Below are 19,551 nucleotides of genomic sequence, written 5' to 3'. Positions count from 1 at the left end.
ATGTAATAGGTAATGCACCTTCCTTATATAATGACAATAATTAATTAGATAATGTACTAAAAAGTTAATTAAAGTGCTAGTGCCATTTCTTTTTCTCTTTATTTATAATCTTTTGTATGTTCTGACCTTGTCAGACCTCAACTAATAGTTGTGAAATAAAAAAAAATATTTTTTTGTTTGAATAAGGGCACCTAATTTGGGTTATATTAACTGGGTTAATGGTCGTGCCATAAATAGTAATAATTAGCAGGCAGAGGGTAGAGAAAAAAAATTGTAGTAAAGTAAAACAACAACACCTTATTAACTTTAAAAAATGTTCCACTTAGAAACTATGGGGCAAATTCACTAAGATTCGTAGTTGCGCCAGGCGTAACTTCGCTGTACTTCGCCACACTTCGCCAGGCGTAGTTTCGCCAGCGCTTCGCAAATTCACTAAAATCCGAAGTTGCGCTCAGGGGTAGCGTAAGGTTGCGAAGTTGCGCTAGCGTTGATTTGCTAAGTAAAGCGAAGTTACGCTAGCGAAGGCTAATTTGCATATGGCGCCAAATTCAGATTTCAATGGAGGAATACGTATCAGCACTACAAATGGCTTGAAAAGCTTCAAAACATCAAATAAAAATTTTATTTTGGCCTACACATGTGCCCACTGTCTAGGTAAGTTGTCATGAGTCAGGAGATGTAGGGGGGAAGGAGGGGAGCCCCAAAAAAAATTTCGATCTTTTTCAGCCTATCACCCATAATGTAGAAAACACGCCAGCGTTTTTTGGGACTTAGAAAAATTTTTTACTTTTTTTGAAGCAATCCCTATCTACTCTATTGTGCTTTGCCTGGTCTGAGGTGGCGAAGGAAGTCTAGCGTAAAAGGTAGCGTTCAGTACACTGTGCGTGTTAGTGAATTTGCCTAGTTACGTCACTAGCGAAACTATGCCAGGCGTAAGGGTGCGAAGTAACACTAGCGAAACTACGCCAGCGTTCGTTGGTGAATTTGCGCAGTAACGAAAATGCCAAACGCTAGCGAAGTAACGCTAGCGTTCGGCGCTTTGGCACTTAGTGAATTTGCCCCTATACATCAGGCTAAAACACAAAAAGAAAATAAATGCACTAAATGTATCTACAAGTTTACCCCAAACAGAGAAAACAAAAAGCTGTTTGTCTCAGTCAAATAACACTCAGAACACACAGCAGTCTGTTATTTGCACTCCAGCATGCACAGCATCAACGCCTTAATTTTTTTAACGCTGCTAAACACTTAATTCACATGTAACATTTAGATCACATGCAACATTCGCTTAGCAGCTGAGGTTTTATTGAGATTTCAAACCAAAGAACACTAAGGGGCAGATTCACTAACCGATGAAAAGTCGTCAGCGATCGATTTGTACCCATCGCTACACTTTGCTAGGAGAAAATTCACTCAGACAACGCTAATTCACTAAAATGCAGAGTTTTGTCATGGGTGTGAACGCTGGCGACTTTTCGCCACAACTAGTGCAGATATGGGATCTGTTGTCCAAAATGCTTGGGACCTGGGGTTTTGTGGGTATAAATCATACATGTGGGGGCAGATGTATCAAGGGTCGAATATCGAGGGTTAATTAACCCTCGATATTCGACTAGGAACTAAAATCCTTCGACTTCGAATATCGAAGTCGAAGGATTTAGCGCAAATGCTGCGATCGAACGATCGAAGGATTATTCCTTCGATCGAACAATTAAATCCTTCGAATCGAACGATTCGAAGGATTTAAATCCAACGATCGAAGGAATATCCTTCGATCAAAAAAACTTAGGCAAGCCTATGGGGACCTTCCCCATAGGCTAACATTGACTTCGGTAGCTTTTAGCTGCCGAAGTAGGGGGTCGAAGTTTTTTTTAAAGAGACAGTACTTCGACTATCGAATGGTCGAATAGTCGAACAATTTTTAGTTCGAATCCTTCGATTCGAAGTCGTAGTCGAAGGTCGAAGTAGCCCATTCGATGGTCGAAGTAGCCCAAAAAACACTTCGAAATTCTAAGTTTTTTTAATTCGAATCCTTCACTCGAGCTTTGTAAATGTGCCCCTAAATAACCAAATAGGATTGCTTTTCCTCCAGCAAGAATTTATTATATTTATTTATATTTAGGAGCAAGTTCAAGTTACTGTTTTCTTATTACAGGGAAAAAAAAAATTAAAAAATAAATAATTACAAAGATTTTTAATTATTTGATGAAATTAGAGTCTATGGGAGATTGCCTTCCCGTAATTGGAAGATTCCTGAATAGCAGATTTTGGATTAACGAGTCCCATTCCTGTACATAATTATTTATGTTCTACTTCAGCAGTTATTATATCCACTTATAACGGTTGTATAAATGTAGACTACAATTTGTCCATCTGTCTGACCCATAATTTAAGAGAATCCCATGTGACAACAACTTGATTAAGCCCATGGCCAGTTCTCCATATGCTAAATACTTCTCTATACTCGAAACAATACGTATAAGGTATTTCCAGTGCTAACCCATTTCCTAGATCACTTAAACGAGTAACCTAGTAGTGATTATACGCGTATTGCTGCAGGCAAATTAATTTACGAAACTGCGGCAACAAATTGTGGCATTCAAAAAAAGTCAAAATTGTTGTGCGCATAAAAATTATTCAGACGGCCATTGACTTCAATGCATTTGGTCCAAATAGTCGCGTGTATAAAGATTGTTGCTTGCTTTGACGTGTGTCAAAATTATTTTGATGCCCATTGACTTCAATGCGTTTCACAAATTTCTCACTGTTTAGTGAATTTCGTTGGTAAACACCACAGATTCACCCATCACTATTTCTGAAAAATGTATTGTGTTGTCTGTAGTCTTTGCCTGTGCATTTCTATTTGATTTACATTTATCTCGCGATTTCTGTAAATTCCTTCTGAAACCCTGTGTGATAAACTGTTGGTGTGAATGCCACTTTTAACCCACATTCTTTTACACTGTTTCAGAGGATCCAGCAGAAGTTGCTTAAAGAAAAAGCATTTTACATGGTAAAATTTAAAAAATGGTAATTTTAAATTACGCCATTTTTATGCTATTTTTTACATGGTGATGCCTGGCGATGTGTGGTGAATTATTCTGTTTTTCTTTAGAACACATTAAAAAATGTGCCCCTTAATGATACACTATTGTATTGTTTTATGCTGATTGCACTGTGCTGTTAGTGCCTAAGATACTACAGTATCCCGAACCCTAACCCTAATCTGTAGTCAACCATGGGACAGGCAAACAAGACAGGATTAGTCACCCATCAACAAATCTCCTCTACTGCTGACGACTAATCTCCCTGAACTGCTTTTCCCCTGGCAAGAATAGGAATCGCCGGCGGGATTGCATCGGATTTCCGAAGTTGCCTCGTGAGACTTCGGCCGACTTCGCTGGCGATTCGTATTCTTGCCGGCGGGAAGGCAGTTCGGGGAGATTAGTTGCCCACAGTAGAGGAGATTTGTCGCTGGGCAAATAATATTCCTGTCTGCCACCACCCTTAGGTTTCTCAATTCAAACTGTAAGAGCATCAATACATTTTGTGAAACAGATCTCTGTGTGGTTTCTTCCAGGTTGTTAATTAATACTATAGTAAAGATTCTGGGCTTCATGTTCAATGCTTTCTATTTTTCTTATTGCAAGTATTTGAGTTTTTAAAGAAATGTTATATACTATCTTTGAAAGCTGGCAGGTATCTATTTTTTTTTTTTGTAACTTAAATTTTTATTAATTTTCAGAATAAACAAGTAGACATAATAGATTATGATGTACATCATCATTACACAAGGTCCAAGCTGTTCCATCCAATACTTCCAAATACAGCAATAGACTGCGCCTAAGTATTGGATTTGACAATGATTGTAAGGTAGTACAGCAATTGTATAAAGAGAAACAAAGAAAAAACATTAAAAAAAAAGGGGAAGGGAGAAAATACAATATAAACAAATGAAAAGACATAGGGAGGGGAAGATGTAGCTCGTGGTCATACGTCGTAGCTTTGGCCTATCAGTAATTACCAAATAATTTAAGAGCGGTCGATTCTAGTCGACATGTAATAGTCCCAGTTGCCCCAGATATTGCTATGCAAATGTAATTTATTGTTGATGCGGGCAGTCATTTCCTCAAATTTCTTGTTGCTCTGAGAATTATTTCTTGGATGATTGGGATTATCGGAGTCTTCCATTTGGAGGTAATTGCCAATCTGGCTACTGTGGATATCTGATTAACCTATTTCTGGGCTGCTTTTTTCAATCTAGGAATAGGAAGAGCTAATAATAAGTGAGGCATTTCAATATTCATTGGGGATTTTAAGACGGCTATTATTAGGTCCACAATTTCCTGCCAGTACTTTATCAGTTTGGGACAAGCCCAAAGAATGTGATGTAATGTACCTTTGTGGCTACATCCTCTCCAGCATAATGGACTGCTTTGTGGGTACATTTTGGAGAGTCTATCAGGGGTTAAGTACCACTTCATCATAGTTTTGTAAACACTTTCTTTTTGTTGGACACATGTTGTTATTGTACGAGCGTTCTCCCACATTTTGCTCCATTGGGATATAGTAAAACCATGGTCCCATACCGAATCCCAATAATGCATGTATGTATGGGCAGGAAAGGGGTCCTCTGGTAGGGTGTTCATTAAAGCATATAACTGTGAAATTAGGCCCTTATATGGAAAGTTGCCTTCCAGTATTTTTTCAAATGGGGTAAGTTGCGTCTGGGATTGTTGTCCAAGGAGTGTGGTGATGTAGTGTTTGATTTGGAGAAAGTCCATCTCCTTCCCTGACTCCCAGTTACATTTGTTGGCTAGTTCCTGGTAGGTATAAATCAAGTGGATTTATGAAATCGATGATTCTGGTAGGAATCTATTTTAGCCAGTTTTACTAGGCATGGCAAGCCTGTATGTGAATAAAAATATTGTACGTACAGTAGGTGCATAGATGAAATCATGCTATCCAGAGAGCATAGAGACAAAGCCGAATATAACCCTATTTTGACACCACGTGTTTATAGGATGTATATATGATTTATATCTGACCTTCCAGGTCCTGAAACCCACAGGTCATGAATCCCCTTTCTCTCAATGGCAGTGCTCCACTTATTTGGATCCGGGGATACACCAACAGGTGGCCCAGTAGGAAATAATTGTTAAACACACATGTGCAGTAACATATACAGGTATGGGATCCGTTATCTAGAAACCTGTTATCCAGAAAGCTCCGAATTATGGAAAGGCCTTCTCCCATAGACTCCATTTTATCCAAATAATCCAGATTTTTAAAAATGATTTCCTTTTTCTCTGTAATAATAAAACAATACCTTGTACTTGATCCCAACTAAAATGCTGTTTAATTAATGGATTGTGGATCACAAAGCTTCTTTTGTGGCAAAAAAATGTAACAATCCTCCAGAGCAACTATTAACGCTAACCTTTGCTTAGCAATAATGAACAAAGTAATATTCACCAGCAAATGATTTTACATTGTGCGCTAAACATTTGCAAAAACTCCATTTTAAATAATGCAATGCTTGAAATTTTTAATTAAATTACCCCCCATATATTTTCTAACTTGCTTAAAAGGCATCTAGCACTTAAATGAAAGTAATAATTTAATAATCTGTTAGTGTGTTTGACAATGGGAAGATGTTTGCAGATCCAGACTGGGCCGGCTGGACACCTGGAAAAAACCTGGTGGGCCCTGCCGGCCCAGATCCGATCCCTGCATCTCTGCCTCTCTTCCTGCAGCGCCAAAAAAGCAAAGTGGGTGGGGGGCAGTACAACCTTGATTAGTCTCATAACATAAATTCTAATTCTGTCTTTTAGGCTTACAAACTGGGTTTTTAGAATTTAATTTAAATCTCTGTTTCTTGCTACAGCAACAAAAGATATGTATAATTTGAAAATGTACACCATTAAGTAACATTAGCTTTTCTGACTGCATTTGTTTCTGCTTGTTAAATTGCATCTCCAGCTGGATGAAATTAAAATAATATGTTAAAAAAAACACAAAAGAGTAATTCTTTTATGCTAAGGTTAGTTAACTTCCTGACATTAATGTATTTACAGATTTGTTTTACCATGCTATTCTTAATCTCTAGAACTGAATGTCCTATAAACAGGTTTAAGAAAATAAATGGAAGTATTTGTTTATGCATAAGATAAAGTACGACAGGGTTAACCTGAAAATATTATTATAATTAATATTATAATTATATTAATATATATTAATATAATGTTAGAATAACTAAGGAGGCTCTAGCCCTTTCTAATAGATTCAGGAACTTTTTATGGATCATAAAACTGGATTTCTCTATTCTATATATTCAGTAGGTTGCAGTGATCCTTCGTGATTTGCTTTGCCAAAAATTCACGAAATAGCAAAAATGCACAAAACTTAATAAAATCAATGTATATTTCTTCATATTGTCTGCACAACTTTTTTTTCACAATGCATAGGGTTTTGGGTTTTTTTGTGTAGGTTTTTTTGCAGCAAAACCCGACAAAAAATTTCTCTCATCGGTATTGCTTTAATTACATGTTTGGTGGTCTGGTGCAAAATGAACAATGAAATAATATTCAAAATTATACCACTTACAGCAAGTGCACAAATGCCACAGATAAGCAGGTAATGTCAATTTAATTAAGACTAAAGGAAAAAAAACTGCAGGCTCTCAAAACCTACAGACAGGTGAAGTTGACTCATGAAAGTAAGCAATACATGGTACTTCACTTTTTGTTTGGATGAACAGATTCAGAGTTGGATCTTGGGTCAACTGACCATAGTCCTTTAACACTGACCTGTGATGTTTACACTAGAGAACATACTATGTTCAATACAAATGTCCCTAATCATAAAGTATTATAGTTAGTTATTTAATAAAAGCATAGTTTAGCAAATGCATAATAGTGAATCACAATGGATCAACAATATGGTTTTTATTTATAATAGATAGCATTAGGTTTTGTTTAGCAAGTCCAAAAAAAATTAATTCAATATACTCGCTCCAGGACCAAAATGCTATCAAATGCAGATTGTTCTATGCAAATATTAAAATGATGACAGAAATGTTTAGACATTTATGGAATAGAGTATGTCCTCTCCCTCTGTAAGCTTAACAGTTATAGCTTATATTTTTACCACCATGCTGATCCAGAAAAAAGATCCACCTCCAATGTTATGACACCCTAATTCATAAGTATAGGACCTTGTTTTTCAATTTGTAATACAGTCAGAATTTCTGTTTATTCTTTAATGTAATGTAGAATGTGTGCTACATTCCACCTTTTAGTTTCCATAAAATTTGCATAGGATATAAAAAATGCAATATTCTTGTTTACAGTAGATATTAAATAAAACTGAAAATTCCTTTTATGAAACATAGTGCAGCAAAATAAAGATGACAGAATGTTTCCATGTTTTGTGGTTATTCTACACATCTACAAATAGAATATTAACTTTTATTATTAAAAAAGACGGTCATATTTTAAATCATTTATTTTTGTCACAAAAAATAATAAATTAATAGAAAACTAAAAAGTTGTGATAATGTACAAGGCAATAACTATGCAAACATTCTTTACTGAAAAAGAAAATAAATTACAAGTCTATTAAAATTATGGAAGAGTCTGTACATTACTGCAACAGAATAATATTTTCACTGAAAAATCTCCAAGGACTCGCACTCCTTTCTGTTCAGCATTATTTTGAACAGGCTTAGTGTGGCCTCGGCCTCTATGACTTATTGAAGAGAATGATTCACAAGGACAACCCGGTCAGAGAAAGCTGAAAATGAATGATCCCTTTGGATGCCTAATGAAATAAAACTTAACCAATTACAGGTCTGTTGCAGGACATTCATTTCTTAATTGGACTCGGAACTGTCAAGTGTTTGCAATATAAATATTTCAAGTAAATGGTATTTTTCGTTTTTTTTTTTCCCTTTGCAATTATTGTTTCCATGAATTAAGCTGGAGACAAAAACTGTAATGGAAACAATTGTTGTGCAAAACATTATTATACTGATGCCTTATTTCCCTCTAGGCACAATGTCAAAGTGACTTACTACTGGTAACAATTCATACACATTATTAAATTATTATGATTTTTATCACAACCAGGTTTCCTCACATACAGTAATACCGTGTTATTAATTATATTTCTTAAACATTTTTGAAAAGTGCTGACCCATTGTTGGCACAGGTTATTATTTGCAATAATTTATTTTTAGCGTCTTCTCAATTGTGTTTTCTACAGTAAAAAAAAGTCTGATATATAACAACTTTATAGCAATATAGTAGATGGATTGGATAGAACTTTTATTTATTGTTTTTCTTGTTATCCCATGCATTTTAATAGGCATTGTAAATTAAATGCAAATATATTTAAACTACTTACACATTAATAACACGTTTCTATAAAGGTCCAACATATTTGGCAGCAATTTTCAATAGAAGGATTTATCATTTATACATCCAACATAGATTATAAAGAAATATTAAGTGATACAGGAGGCAGAGAAGTCCATTGAATTTCTGTAAAGCCTTGCATCATTTTTTAATTTGAAAACTCTGACTGTGCTAAATATAGTTGCATAATTTATGCAAATAGAAGTGAAGTGAGGTTATTTATCGAGAGCCATTTAACCTGCCTGTATATGTTTTGACTGTGGAAACAGAAATGCCCAAAACAAAAGGTGTGATTCTGGGCCCCGGGCTGTCCTAAGGTGGCCTACCCAAAGCTGGCCCCTCTTCAAGCTTATTTTTTTAGTATTAAACCAAGTCGAGGGTGAGGCCATATTGCTAGCGTAGCTATGTGTTCAATAGAAGACCTTATTGTCCAGTTTAATAAACAGAATTTCAGGAGCTTGTAAGCAAGGTTTTCACCTTGCCTCATGGCAGGAGAGCACATGCAAAGGAAACACACACAAGCACAGGGAGTGCATACAAATGCCTAGCAGAGTATTGTGGCTAGAATTTAACCTAGAACCCCCAAAGTTGCAAGTTAGCAATGCTAATCACTGCACATGATATGTATTTAGAAAACTGTAAGCATTGATGTGAATGTGTAGCTGATATTACAATTCTAGAACAAAAGGAAGCAATAAAGGAGGAGCTTTAAAAACAACAAAGACAAAAAACACTGGTGGTCATTGCTTTTTACATATTATTATGGCAAAAATTATTTTACGCCTGAATTTGTCTTATTTATTTAAGTGGGTTGGTCATGTCTAGCATGGAATAAAATGATGGCATATTCTAATAATGCATGTTTTATTAATTTGCCTCATATTATTTTGCAATTGACTTTTTCTTTGATACTGATGCATGATTTGAATTCATGCAGATGGACAACAGCAGAGCTGTATAAAAGTTTTGCATTGTCTTTTAAAATATGTTGGCATAAAATATTTTCCAAAATAGTTTAAATACAGTCTATTGTATTTTTGTTCAAATGCTAAGCACACTTTTGCAGTGGCTTCATCTTGCGCAAGTCGTTTCTCTTGCAACCACAGAAGCATCTCAGATGGCATGTGAAATCATTTGGTAGCATAGCTGGTATAGGATAATTGATATTTTTAATAAAATGTTTGGCAATCATGGGATTATAATATTGCATAATTTATAGACAACAAAAATGTTTATCCATACCTTCTTGTTTTGGTATACTGTACATAGAATTGTTTTGGACTTCTACACTTAGGGGCAGATTTATCAAGGGTCAAAGTGAAAATTCAAAGTAAAAAAATTCGAATTTCGAGCTATTTTTGTGTACTTCAGCTAGGGAATAGTCCAAATTTGATTTGAATTTGAAAAAAATTAGAAAATTTGAATAATGAAATTTAACATCGACCATTCACCACCTAAACCCCTGAAAAATTGCTGGTTTAGCCTATGGCGGACCTCACAGAACCTAAATGGAGTCAATTGGTGAACTTGAAAATTCTAAGTTTTTTTTGAAAATACTTTGAATCGAATTTGTTCTAACTTCGATTCGAACAATTGAATACAGTCTAAAAAACTTTGGTTGGTCTTTTTTTTATTTGAATTTCGAAGTTATGTGAGTTCAAAAAAACTCCCATTACTTTGAAATTCGACCCTTGATAACTCTGCCCCTAACTCTTAGGTATCTGTGTAGATGATTGGCTCTTCCCCTGACTGGCAGGTGTGGTTGATCCTCCTCCAACACTTGCATTTTGTATAACTTATCACATTTAACAGAATTAAGTGACCACGGTGAGAAGTTAAATTCAGTTAATTTCTATGGGTATTAGAGTTCAGTGGTGCTGCTTAACTCCAATACAGAAAATGCCTAAAAAACAATAATTATTGCACAATGCTCTCCTAAGGGGGATTATACAAATTTAGTAAAAATCCTTTTCTGTGTTATTACTAATCAGCAGTAATGCATGCAATTTCTAAATATTGATTTTATTTAAATATGTATGAATTTTTTAATGCTGTCCTGCTTTTGCTAGGAAAATAATTCTAGGCAGTGTTGGGTGAGTGAACAGACTTGTATGCACAAAAGATAAAGAACTTTCATGTCATATTAGTCAAAAATAAGCTGAATGTACAATTTTTTAAATGGTCACCATAGGTAATAGTCTCTTGCATGTATTGAGTGACAATAACTTATACAGAAACAACCATGTAGGGAGGCTAAAGCAGCTCAAGATCCACATGTATAAAAAGTATATAGTGCTCCATTAATCTAGAAATGTTCATATTCATTTAGTAATATGGGGAATTCTGTATATGGGAAATGTGTAATCTTTCAATCAATTATGATATTGTTTCTATACACAAATGGCATGTTTGCTCCAAATTCAACATGCCATTTAGAGTATAAATGGTTGTATAACTATACATGGGAATTATTCTATTTGTGTAAATAGTCCAGGACATCCTTAGGCATTTACTAATGATCTGAGTGCAAACTTTCTAGCCAAGGTTTACCTTGGATGTCTAAATTGAATATAGAGTACTTTGGATGCAGATTCATCACACCATAATATAAAACATAATAATTTAATTGATTATCAAGGAAGCTGTTTCTTCTCTATGCACATGGAGCATTAACTTTGAACCAGGTTCAAAGTTCACTAGGCAAGTAATTAATGCTTGAGTAAAATAGTCAATTGTTGTTTTCCTAAGGATTTATTAAATTATTTCCAGTGAAAATAATTCAATTGTCAATTGTAAACCTAGTAAGGAAACCTAGTTTTGGTTTCATGGAAGGCCTTCATGGAAGTGCAGCCAGGGCAGTAACTCTACACTTTTCAACTTTCTAATTGGGAATTTGGGATTTGATCTGCAACTACCCTGGCTATGATTGGCCTACAAAACATTCCATAAAAATGTACATTTTAGTAACACAACTGAATATTATTCACAGCATTCCTTCTGCTCAGGATAATTTCCCTTTTGGGCAAAACAGTACAGTTTGAATGTATGGGGGGCTACTGTACATATACTGTATGTTGATATCACTTATATGTGTAAATAAGTGGATATTGAATATATGGATTACATAAAAAATACCATCAATAACAGATAGATGATTGTAAGGTTTACAATCAAAAAGGTATGTGGAAAGAAAATAGTAAATAAGTGAGCATTAATAAAGGAGTTTCAACACTACGTCACCTATAGAGGACGATTGTTTAAAAGGAACACATATTGTGTTCAGAAATGAAGACATTTCTTCTCGCCTTTAATTAAATTAATCATGTTCTGCTAAAATTTGTAGTTTACAATTTTATTTTCATTTATTCTGCATATATCCACAGTATATTCTCACAATATAGTTTCTGTAAGAATAGGCTTACTTTTAAAGTACAAAAAGCATAAGCGCTTGCATTTTCCATCAGTATATTTTACCTTGATTTTCAATATGAAAGAATGTATGTATTAATACTTGCCAAATTTTCCCAACATTATCACCTGTTGCTTTCTTTTTGTATAAGGCAAACACATTGGCAAGATCTTCCTACCCTTCATAACAACAGATGGCTTTGATGCAACTTTACAAATTATTTCTGTTTCTGATTATTTGTTTTTTATTCAAGTACTAACTGTATTAATTACCTTTTTTGTGTTTTTAAGCTAATTCCATCATTGCCTCCTGATTTCTTGGCAGGGGAACATTTGCGTATCTGTCCTCAGGAATACACATGCTGCACTACTGAAATGGAAGACAAGTTAGGCCAACAGAGCAAATTAGAATTTGAAAGCCTTGTTGAAGAAGCCAGCCATTATGTCCGTGTTACCTTTGTGTCCTGGCATAGAAAGTTTGATGGTGAGTAATGCATTCTTTGTCCCCAGAAATGTGATATTTGACAGCAGTATTTGATAAATATATTTGAAACTAGTAACACCAATATGCCATCTTTATAAATGCTTATATTGAAAATTGGAAATTATGAGCTATTTTTGAACAGCCACAAAGATGAAGAAAATGTCACGCAGTGCAGATGTTTAAGGGAGTCAATACCCTCATTCTAATATTGATTTATTTTTTTATTTTTTTATTTTTTAAAAAAAAGGTTATATGGAAACAAGGCTCTGGAAACAAAGCTTTCTGGTATGGTTTTCTTTTGGCATTTTTTCATTGTAAGCCTTTTCTGATGCCTAGTAGAACACAATGCCCCATTAGTGTTTTTACTTAATGAAGATCTTCAACAAAATTTCTAGTAAACAAATGGAAATGTATAATTGTATAATTGAAGGAAGTGTTTTGGAATGGAACCCTCAACACCCATTTTATTGTTGAGAGTGAGATTGTTGTATTTTCTAGTATAGGACAGGAGTGCAATTTTCTGTGAACAAAATAATCTTAATAATGCCCAACAGCACAATGTAGCAAGAAAAAATGATGTATATAAATATTTGGCTTCTCATTCATACCAGTTCCAGGTCTCCCTTCTGCATTTACTATTTTAATCAATGCAGTGCCTTGCCATGTGATTTACTTGAATACAATAACAATTGGTATAGAGATGGGAGTTTCTAATGAAGACAAAGATGACTGAGCTGGATTATGTTCTATTATGGCATCAAGTGTTTTACAAAACAACCTTTTCTACTCAAGTATTAATACATATTTTTACCTATTTTCACTAGCCATCAGCCTAGCTACCGTACATACAGTAGGTTATCCCATGCTTACTGCTTGCTACTGCTAGCAGGGTTCCAGATATGTGTTTGTGTTTGTGTAGATAACCACTGCTTTCTAAAACAATAGTAGAAAACATGGAATAAGGACTTCTTGATGCTCAGATCTAAGTCGTGAACAGAAGCATACAGGGTATTTCTAGAATTGTTCCCTATTGTGTATTGTTGAGTTGACTGTTGAGCCCATAACATCTTTATAAAGGCAATTCTTTAGCAGGCAATACTAAAATATGTAAAATATGGCTAAATACATTTTCTTTTTTAAAATATCTTATATTATTTAATACATTATTTTTCTAGCTTTTGTGACAAAATTATACCAACATTAAGGGGCAGATTTATCATTAATTATTGATTTCAGTAGGAGAGTCATAGAAAGCATACAAGTTGCTAAATCACCTCTAATTTTAATCTACCCCAGATAGTCTCATCATTTTGTGCCCCTCTTGTTGTGTGAATTTTTCCGCCAATGTGATGCATCAAATGTTTTTGTTACTGAATTATAGGGAGAGTTATTGTTTTTGTCCTTCTTTTTGTCATGTACGTCGTGTGGCCAAAAAAGACCAGCATACATAAAGCTTATAAATGTATTAGCAAAAATTAGATTGTAGACCTGTTACTTGAAAAAGACCAATCCTTGGATCCACTTGGTACTAAGAGCTGTTTTCAACAACCATGTATTTTCTCACTTGTTAAAAAGTAATCCAACCCCTTCTTGAAGCAATCATATACATCTGGCTCAGAGAAAGATTTCCACAACTTCACAGCTTTCACTGTTAAACATCCTTTCTGAATATTATTATGTAACTTCCTTTAATCTAATCAAAATGGATGCCCTCATGTCTGGTAGAAGGACCTTCTGGTAAATAAAGCATTATAAAATGAATCACTGTATATGATTCCCTTATATATTTATACATAGTTATCATATCTCTCCTTAAGAGCCTTTCCTCCAGTGTACACAAACCGAATTGGTTCAGTATTTGTTCATAACAGAGACTTTCCATACGTGAAGAGTAAAATAGATTTATAGCATACAAATTATACCCTATTTCTCTTTTAATGAAATTAATTTGTGGCAGAGCAGTTTTGTTTAAAACAGTGGATAGATGGAACCCTGGCAGGTTTCACTTAAATATAAAAAGTTGAACTCAATAAACAAGTGTCTTCTTAATATGTAAAGCCTGATGACAAGATCCAATATACTGTTTGTAACATTATTTATGCTACTAAATGTACAGTATAAGCCAAATAGTTATGAACAAAGTGTACATTTCTTTTTGCCTGAAGGTGCAAGTTTGAGTAATTATAAATTGCTAAACCAAATATCAAATTGCAATTGATTATTATTTAGCATGGAAAACTATGCTGTAAAACAAGATGTTGCATTTTGTAACTAAATGGGACTATTGAAATGCCTTGGTTGTGTATTCTATTGCTTTCTGGCATTTACAGTATGGCTTTTATCTACAAATGAAGGGCAGCTAATGCATATGACAGATATTTCCATCTAACATGTGCTAACTAGGTCTGTCTGCATTTAATTTATTCCATGAGTGTAACCTGCAAAATCACTATAGATATAATGATATTGCAAGTTGTATAGATATACAGCAATGTAGTTCAAAGACAAACAATAGACATTCACTGTTCCAAATGTCTGTAGTACTCACCTAAAGACTGTAGTCCGTGTATGTGGTTATACACTTATGAGGTGCTGATAAGTCAAAATTTCATCTGAAATATCCCTGAATTTGCTGCACAATGAGAACGCTGCACCACTTTGTTCTAATACCAGTATTTTACACTGGGAAATCTTCAGACTGGCTTTCCTAGATCTTCATCAAACATTGTTTGGGATCTTGTTGCTGTCACTTCAGGCACATTATTCATTTATATATCTCACCCGTCTTCATTGTAGTGCCTTAGGCTTTCTGTTATTTTTTTTTTCACTGCTAACAAACAACTGTTATAGCATGGGCAACCAAGAAACTTGTGGCAGCTCTCTACCATAGCTGTCGGGTATTGTTTGTTGTCTGGGGTGTGGGGAAATAATGGTGCCTTCAACAAGGCCTTCCTATAAATATTAAGATAATTAACTAATGCATATTAAAATATGCATGCTTTTCAGTTTGCTATGTGGGGATCTGTTTTGCTCAGCCCAATGCCTTTATTACCCTTACTTGCAGCTTTTTTTTATTTTTTTTAACTTATATTTTATACAGTATGTCCCTAGTATATGACATTTGCTGTTTTATTACTTAGGGAGCATCATTTTTTTGTGATTTCCGTTAGGGGTTCAAAATTTGCTTACCATAGGATGATGTAAGCTTGTAACGAGACAGTGTGTACACTAGTTCAACATGAGTTTAACGAATAGGACCTGTGCTAAAGATACTTTTTGCCTATTATTTTAATCACAAAATATCAGTTTTTTCTTTAGCACAACAGGGTAAAAGCTAATCTATTTTTGGTTCTTGCAAGTAGACAATTAGAGTATCTGTATATAAGCCCCTCCCTTCCTCCAGTGTTTTGTCTTTTTTGTTAGGAGGAGTCAGTTATGCAGAGGGATTAATTGTGCACTGGTAATCTAATTATCTACTCGGAAGAACCAAACATGGATTATTTAAAATTTCTCCATTTACCCCCGTTGTGCTAAAGAAATAATAAAAAACCACGTGGTGATTAAAACAAGAGTATCTTTATCACAAGCCCTATTCATTGAACTCATGTTGAAATGGTTATAATAAATCAGCCTTGTAAGGGATTTCAGTAATATGTAAAATGCTGGTGCTACTACTCTGTGACAATTGCTGTTAAATGCTAGGAATCGTTGTAGAGATGTCAGCAACTTTTACATGAATGAAGTAAATTCTGTGGATTATCAGAGAAATCCACTTTCCTTTGTACTGTATTTAGAACAAGTGCATGCCATCATTTGTAACATGATCTATCACTATAACAGCTGCTTAAACTGCTGATTTTATTCATCAGCCAGTTTGAAGTCGCAAAACATTTTGTAAGCATTGTTTTATAAGCAGCTAATGTTAACCTCACTAGAAGAGTTCATTGCATTGATATTAATACAGGGAGACTTTATTATCACATTTGTATGCTCTCAAAGCTTTTTCACGTTTGTAATAGTAGAAAAACACATCATTTATTGTAAGCTATAACTGGTAATATAGAAATAGAATAGATTATACAATATAATTTGAGTTAGCACTAACTCAATTGTGTTGTGGTAGCACAGTATCTATTAGGCACCAAATAAATAACACACTGAATCCTGCCCTATAAGGAAATCTTTACTCAGTATAAGGAACTATAACCATTACTTCTTTTCAGTCCTACAAGTCTCTTAACAAGGATCTTAACAAGGCAAAAAGTATGTCTAAATTAAGCCCACAGTAACCTTATTAAAGTGAAGCCTATAGATATTCAATATGAATTCAGAAAGCCAGTCCTTAACTTTGTAATTCTAGTGGTGCATAAGGCACGCCAATCAAAAATAATGAACAATATGGGAAGTAAAGCTATTTCCATGTACATGCATATTTCTAAAGCAATTCAATAAAAAAAAGTGTGCATCTTATGCCAATGAATTAGAATATCATATCCTTGAGTTGCTAGGATACAGTGGATAGGAAGTTTGATCTTTTTTTTTCAATAAAATCCCCTCCACTGTATCTGATTTAGTATGAGGGTGATGCTGAGGGTGAAGGTTACCAGCAACTTCTTTAACCCTACCTTGGCCAGGGTGTTTACAGTAGTCTGGGGTAGCGATCAATGTACTGAATGCCTCTGACCTCCCACCTCCTTGATGCTTTGGGTAATGGCACATGGGGCATTCTCTCCACCACTTCTATTCAGCAAAAACAGTAATTATCAGTGGAAAAAACACTCCTATTGTTATTTAATGGTGTTATTGAATCTCCCTATGCATGCAAAGAAAGGCAGATCCTCCATGGTTCTTTTAGCTGGATGGCAGTGCTTATAGCAAATGGTTCACTTTTCACAGCTCAATGTTCTTATTACTAAATAACATTAGAAGCAGTGATAGACAGGGGGGCATTTTAATCTCACCTGTTTCCACTGGATGCTAGCAGTGAAAATACACTGTGCCACTTAGGAAAGGGAATACATGTCAGTAATTTTTTTATAATTAACAGTCTAGATTTGAAATTCTAGAATTCTAGATTTGAAAGTAAAAAAAAAACAACAAAATATGTTACAAAATCAATTTTTTCTCTTCCATTTACACATCTACACAGACACAATGGGGGTTATTTATTTATCAATCCAATATGTTCTCACTTTTTTCTGAAAATCACTCTGACCAAATCCGCACACACTTTCCCCCCTTATTTATCAAAAAATTTTCACAAACATTTCTTGTGTGGGAAAAGACTTGATAAAATTGTAAAAAAAAATCCAAATCCACTAGATTTTTTTGGGATTAGTCGCTGAAAACTGCAGTTTACAATTCCAGTCTCACAAACGAAGACATACTTTCTGTCTATAATAATGATAAAGATTTCAGTTCTATTATTGAAAGTGTAACAATCTTGTTAATGGAAACCTTGTGAGGTGAACAGTACCTTTGGATGCACATGTGAACCCTGTGGGATCCGGTGTTCACCAACGCCCTTTTGGGGGCCCTGGTCTTTCTGATGCGGAAGCCAACAAGGAAGTGCGTAGCCAAAAGACAAGACGAGGTACCGGCAGAAATCAAGAGAAAATGTAGTCAGGGTCAGGCGAAGAATTCAAGGCAGGCGGCAGAAGTCGTAGTCGGATTATCAGGTAAAAGGTCAAAACCAGGAAGTCAAAAATATGGAAAAACGCTTAAGCAGGAACAGATATACTGAAGCCTAGCTTGGACACTTAAAAATGGTGAATCAGTCTTTTATCAGGAACTTTGGTGCCAAACTTCAAATTTGGCGCTTATTAGTGACATCATGATACCAGCGTCAGAGTGCCCAGCGTCAAGTGCCAGCGTTAGTAGCATCAACCAGGAAGTGCGCACCTGCGCACACGAAGGGAGGCGCGCCGGGAGGTGAGTAAATGATTAATTCTTCTGGCGCGTCTTACAGTACAGCACAACTTGTGAGGGAACCTTCTGTGAAATGCTCTGACCAGACGAGGAGCATGGGTATCAGAGGCTTTTACCCAAGACCTCTCCTCAGGTCCAAACCCCTTCCAGTGTACGAGGTACTGAATCTTGCCTCTCGACTTCCTGGAGTCTAGGATTTCTTGCACCTGGAATTCATGATGGCTGTCGAGAAGAATGGGGAAGCAGGGGGAGGCTGGTCAACAGAAAAAATATTCTTGATGAAAGGTTTAACGAAGGAAACATGAAACAAATTTGAAATGTTCATGGAAGAAGGCTGCTCCAAACGAATAGACACAGGATTGATTATCTCCTTAATCTTGAAAGGGCACACAAAACGAGGACCAAACTTGGGAGATTGTAAACGAAGTTTGATGTGTTTCATGGAAAGCCGGACAAAATCTCCAATCTGGTAGAATGGACTAGCATGACGGTGTTTGTCAGTCGCAGTTTTCTGAGAAGAGGAGGCTTTCAAAAGAGACTGATGAGCTTTGGACCAGATGGATTTGAAATTGCGAACCATGGCATCTGCTGCAGGAATCTCAGATTTGAAGATCTCAGGTGGAAGGGCAGAAGGATTGTAGCCAAAAACAGAAAAGAACGGAGAGGATCCCAGTGAATCATTTTGCAAGTTATTGTGAGCAAACTCAGTCCAAGGAAGAAGATCAACCCAATCATCCTGATACTGGGAAATAAAGCATCTTAGAAACTGTTCTAGAATTTGATTGGTTCTTTCAGTCTGTCCATTGCTTTGTGGATGATAAGCTGAGGAAAAATCCAACTTGATCCCCAAAAGAGAAGGCCCGCCAGAATCTTGATACAAATTGTATGCCCCGATCGGACACAATAGACTGAATGAGCCCATTCAAGAACTTGAGTGACCCTTTGTTGGGGTACAAAGATCTTGCCGGCAAGACACTCAAGAGGATGTTCCACCTTAGGCAAATCTGACCATGAAAGGGCGCCACCACCAGATCAGGGGAGATAATAGGAGTGGGTGGGGCTGGATCAACCTCTGTCTGGACCAAACATCTGGACAAAGCATCCGCCTTCGTGTTCTTTGAGCCAGGGTGATACGAAATGAAAAAATTGAACCTGGAGAAAAACAAAGCCCAACGAGCCTGGCAGGGATTAAGTCTTCTAGCAGAAGAAATATATTCCAGATTTTTATGGTCAGTCAAAACGGTAATAGGTTCCTTAGCCCCTTCTAACAGATGAAGCCACTCCTCTAAGGCAAGTTTAACGGCTAGAAGCTCG

General features: G+C 35.6%; 1 protein-coding gene across 1 annotated transcript in view; it reads left to right on the top strand.

Annotated features, from left to right (window-relative positions):
- gpc6.S (glypican 6 S homeolog) overlaps positions 1-19,551 on the top strand; it is a 594,694-nt gene that overhangs the window by 141,686 nt on the left and 433,457 nt on the right. The window contains exon 2 of the mRNA XM_018249884.2: positions 12,151-12,309. Coding sequence (XP_018105373.1) covers positions 12,151-12,309 — 159 coding nt within the window. The remainder of the gene's footprint in view (positions 1-12,150; positions 12,310-19,551) is intronic.

This window comes from Xenopus laevis, chromosome 2S (genome assembly GCF_017654675.1).
Source record: "Xenopus laevis strain J_2021 chromosome 2S, Xenopus_laevis_v10.1, whole genome shotgun sequence".
In the NCBI taxonomy this organism is placed as follows: Eukaryota; Metazoa; Chordata; class Amphibia; order Anura; family Pipidae; genus Xenopus; species Xenopus laevis.
The sequence above is the reverse complement of the archived record's forward strand: the minus strand, read 5'-3'. Positions and strand labels throughout refer to the sequence as shown.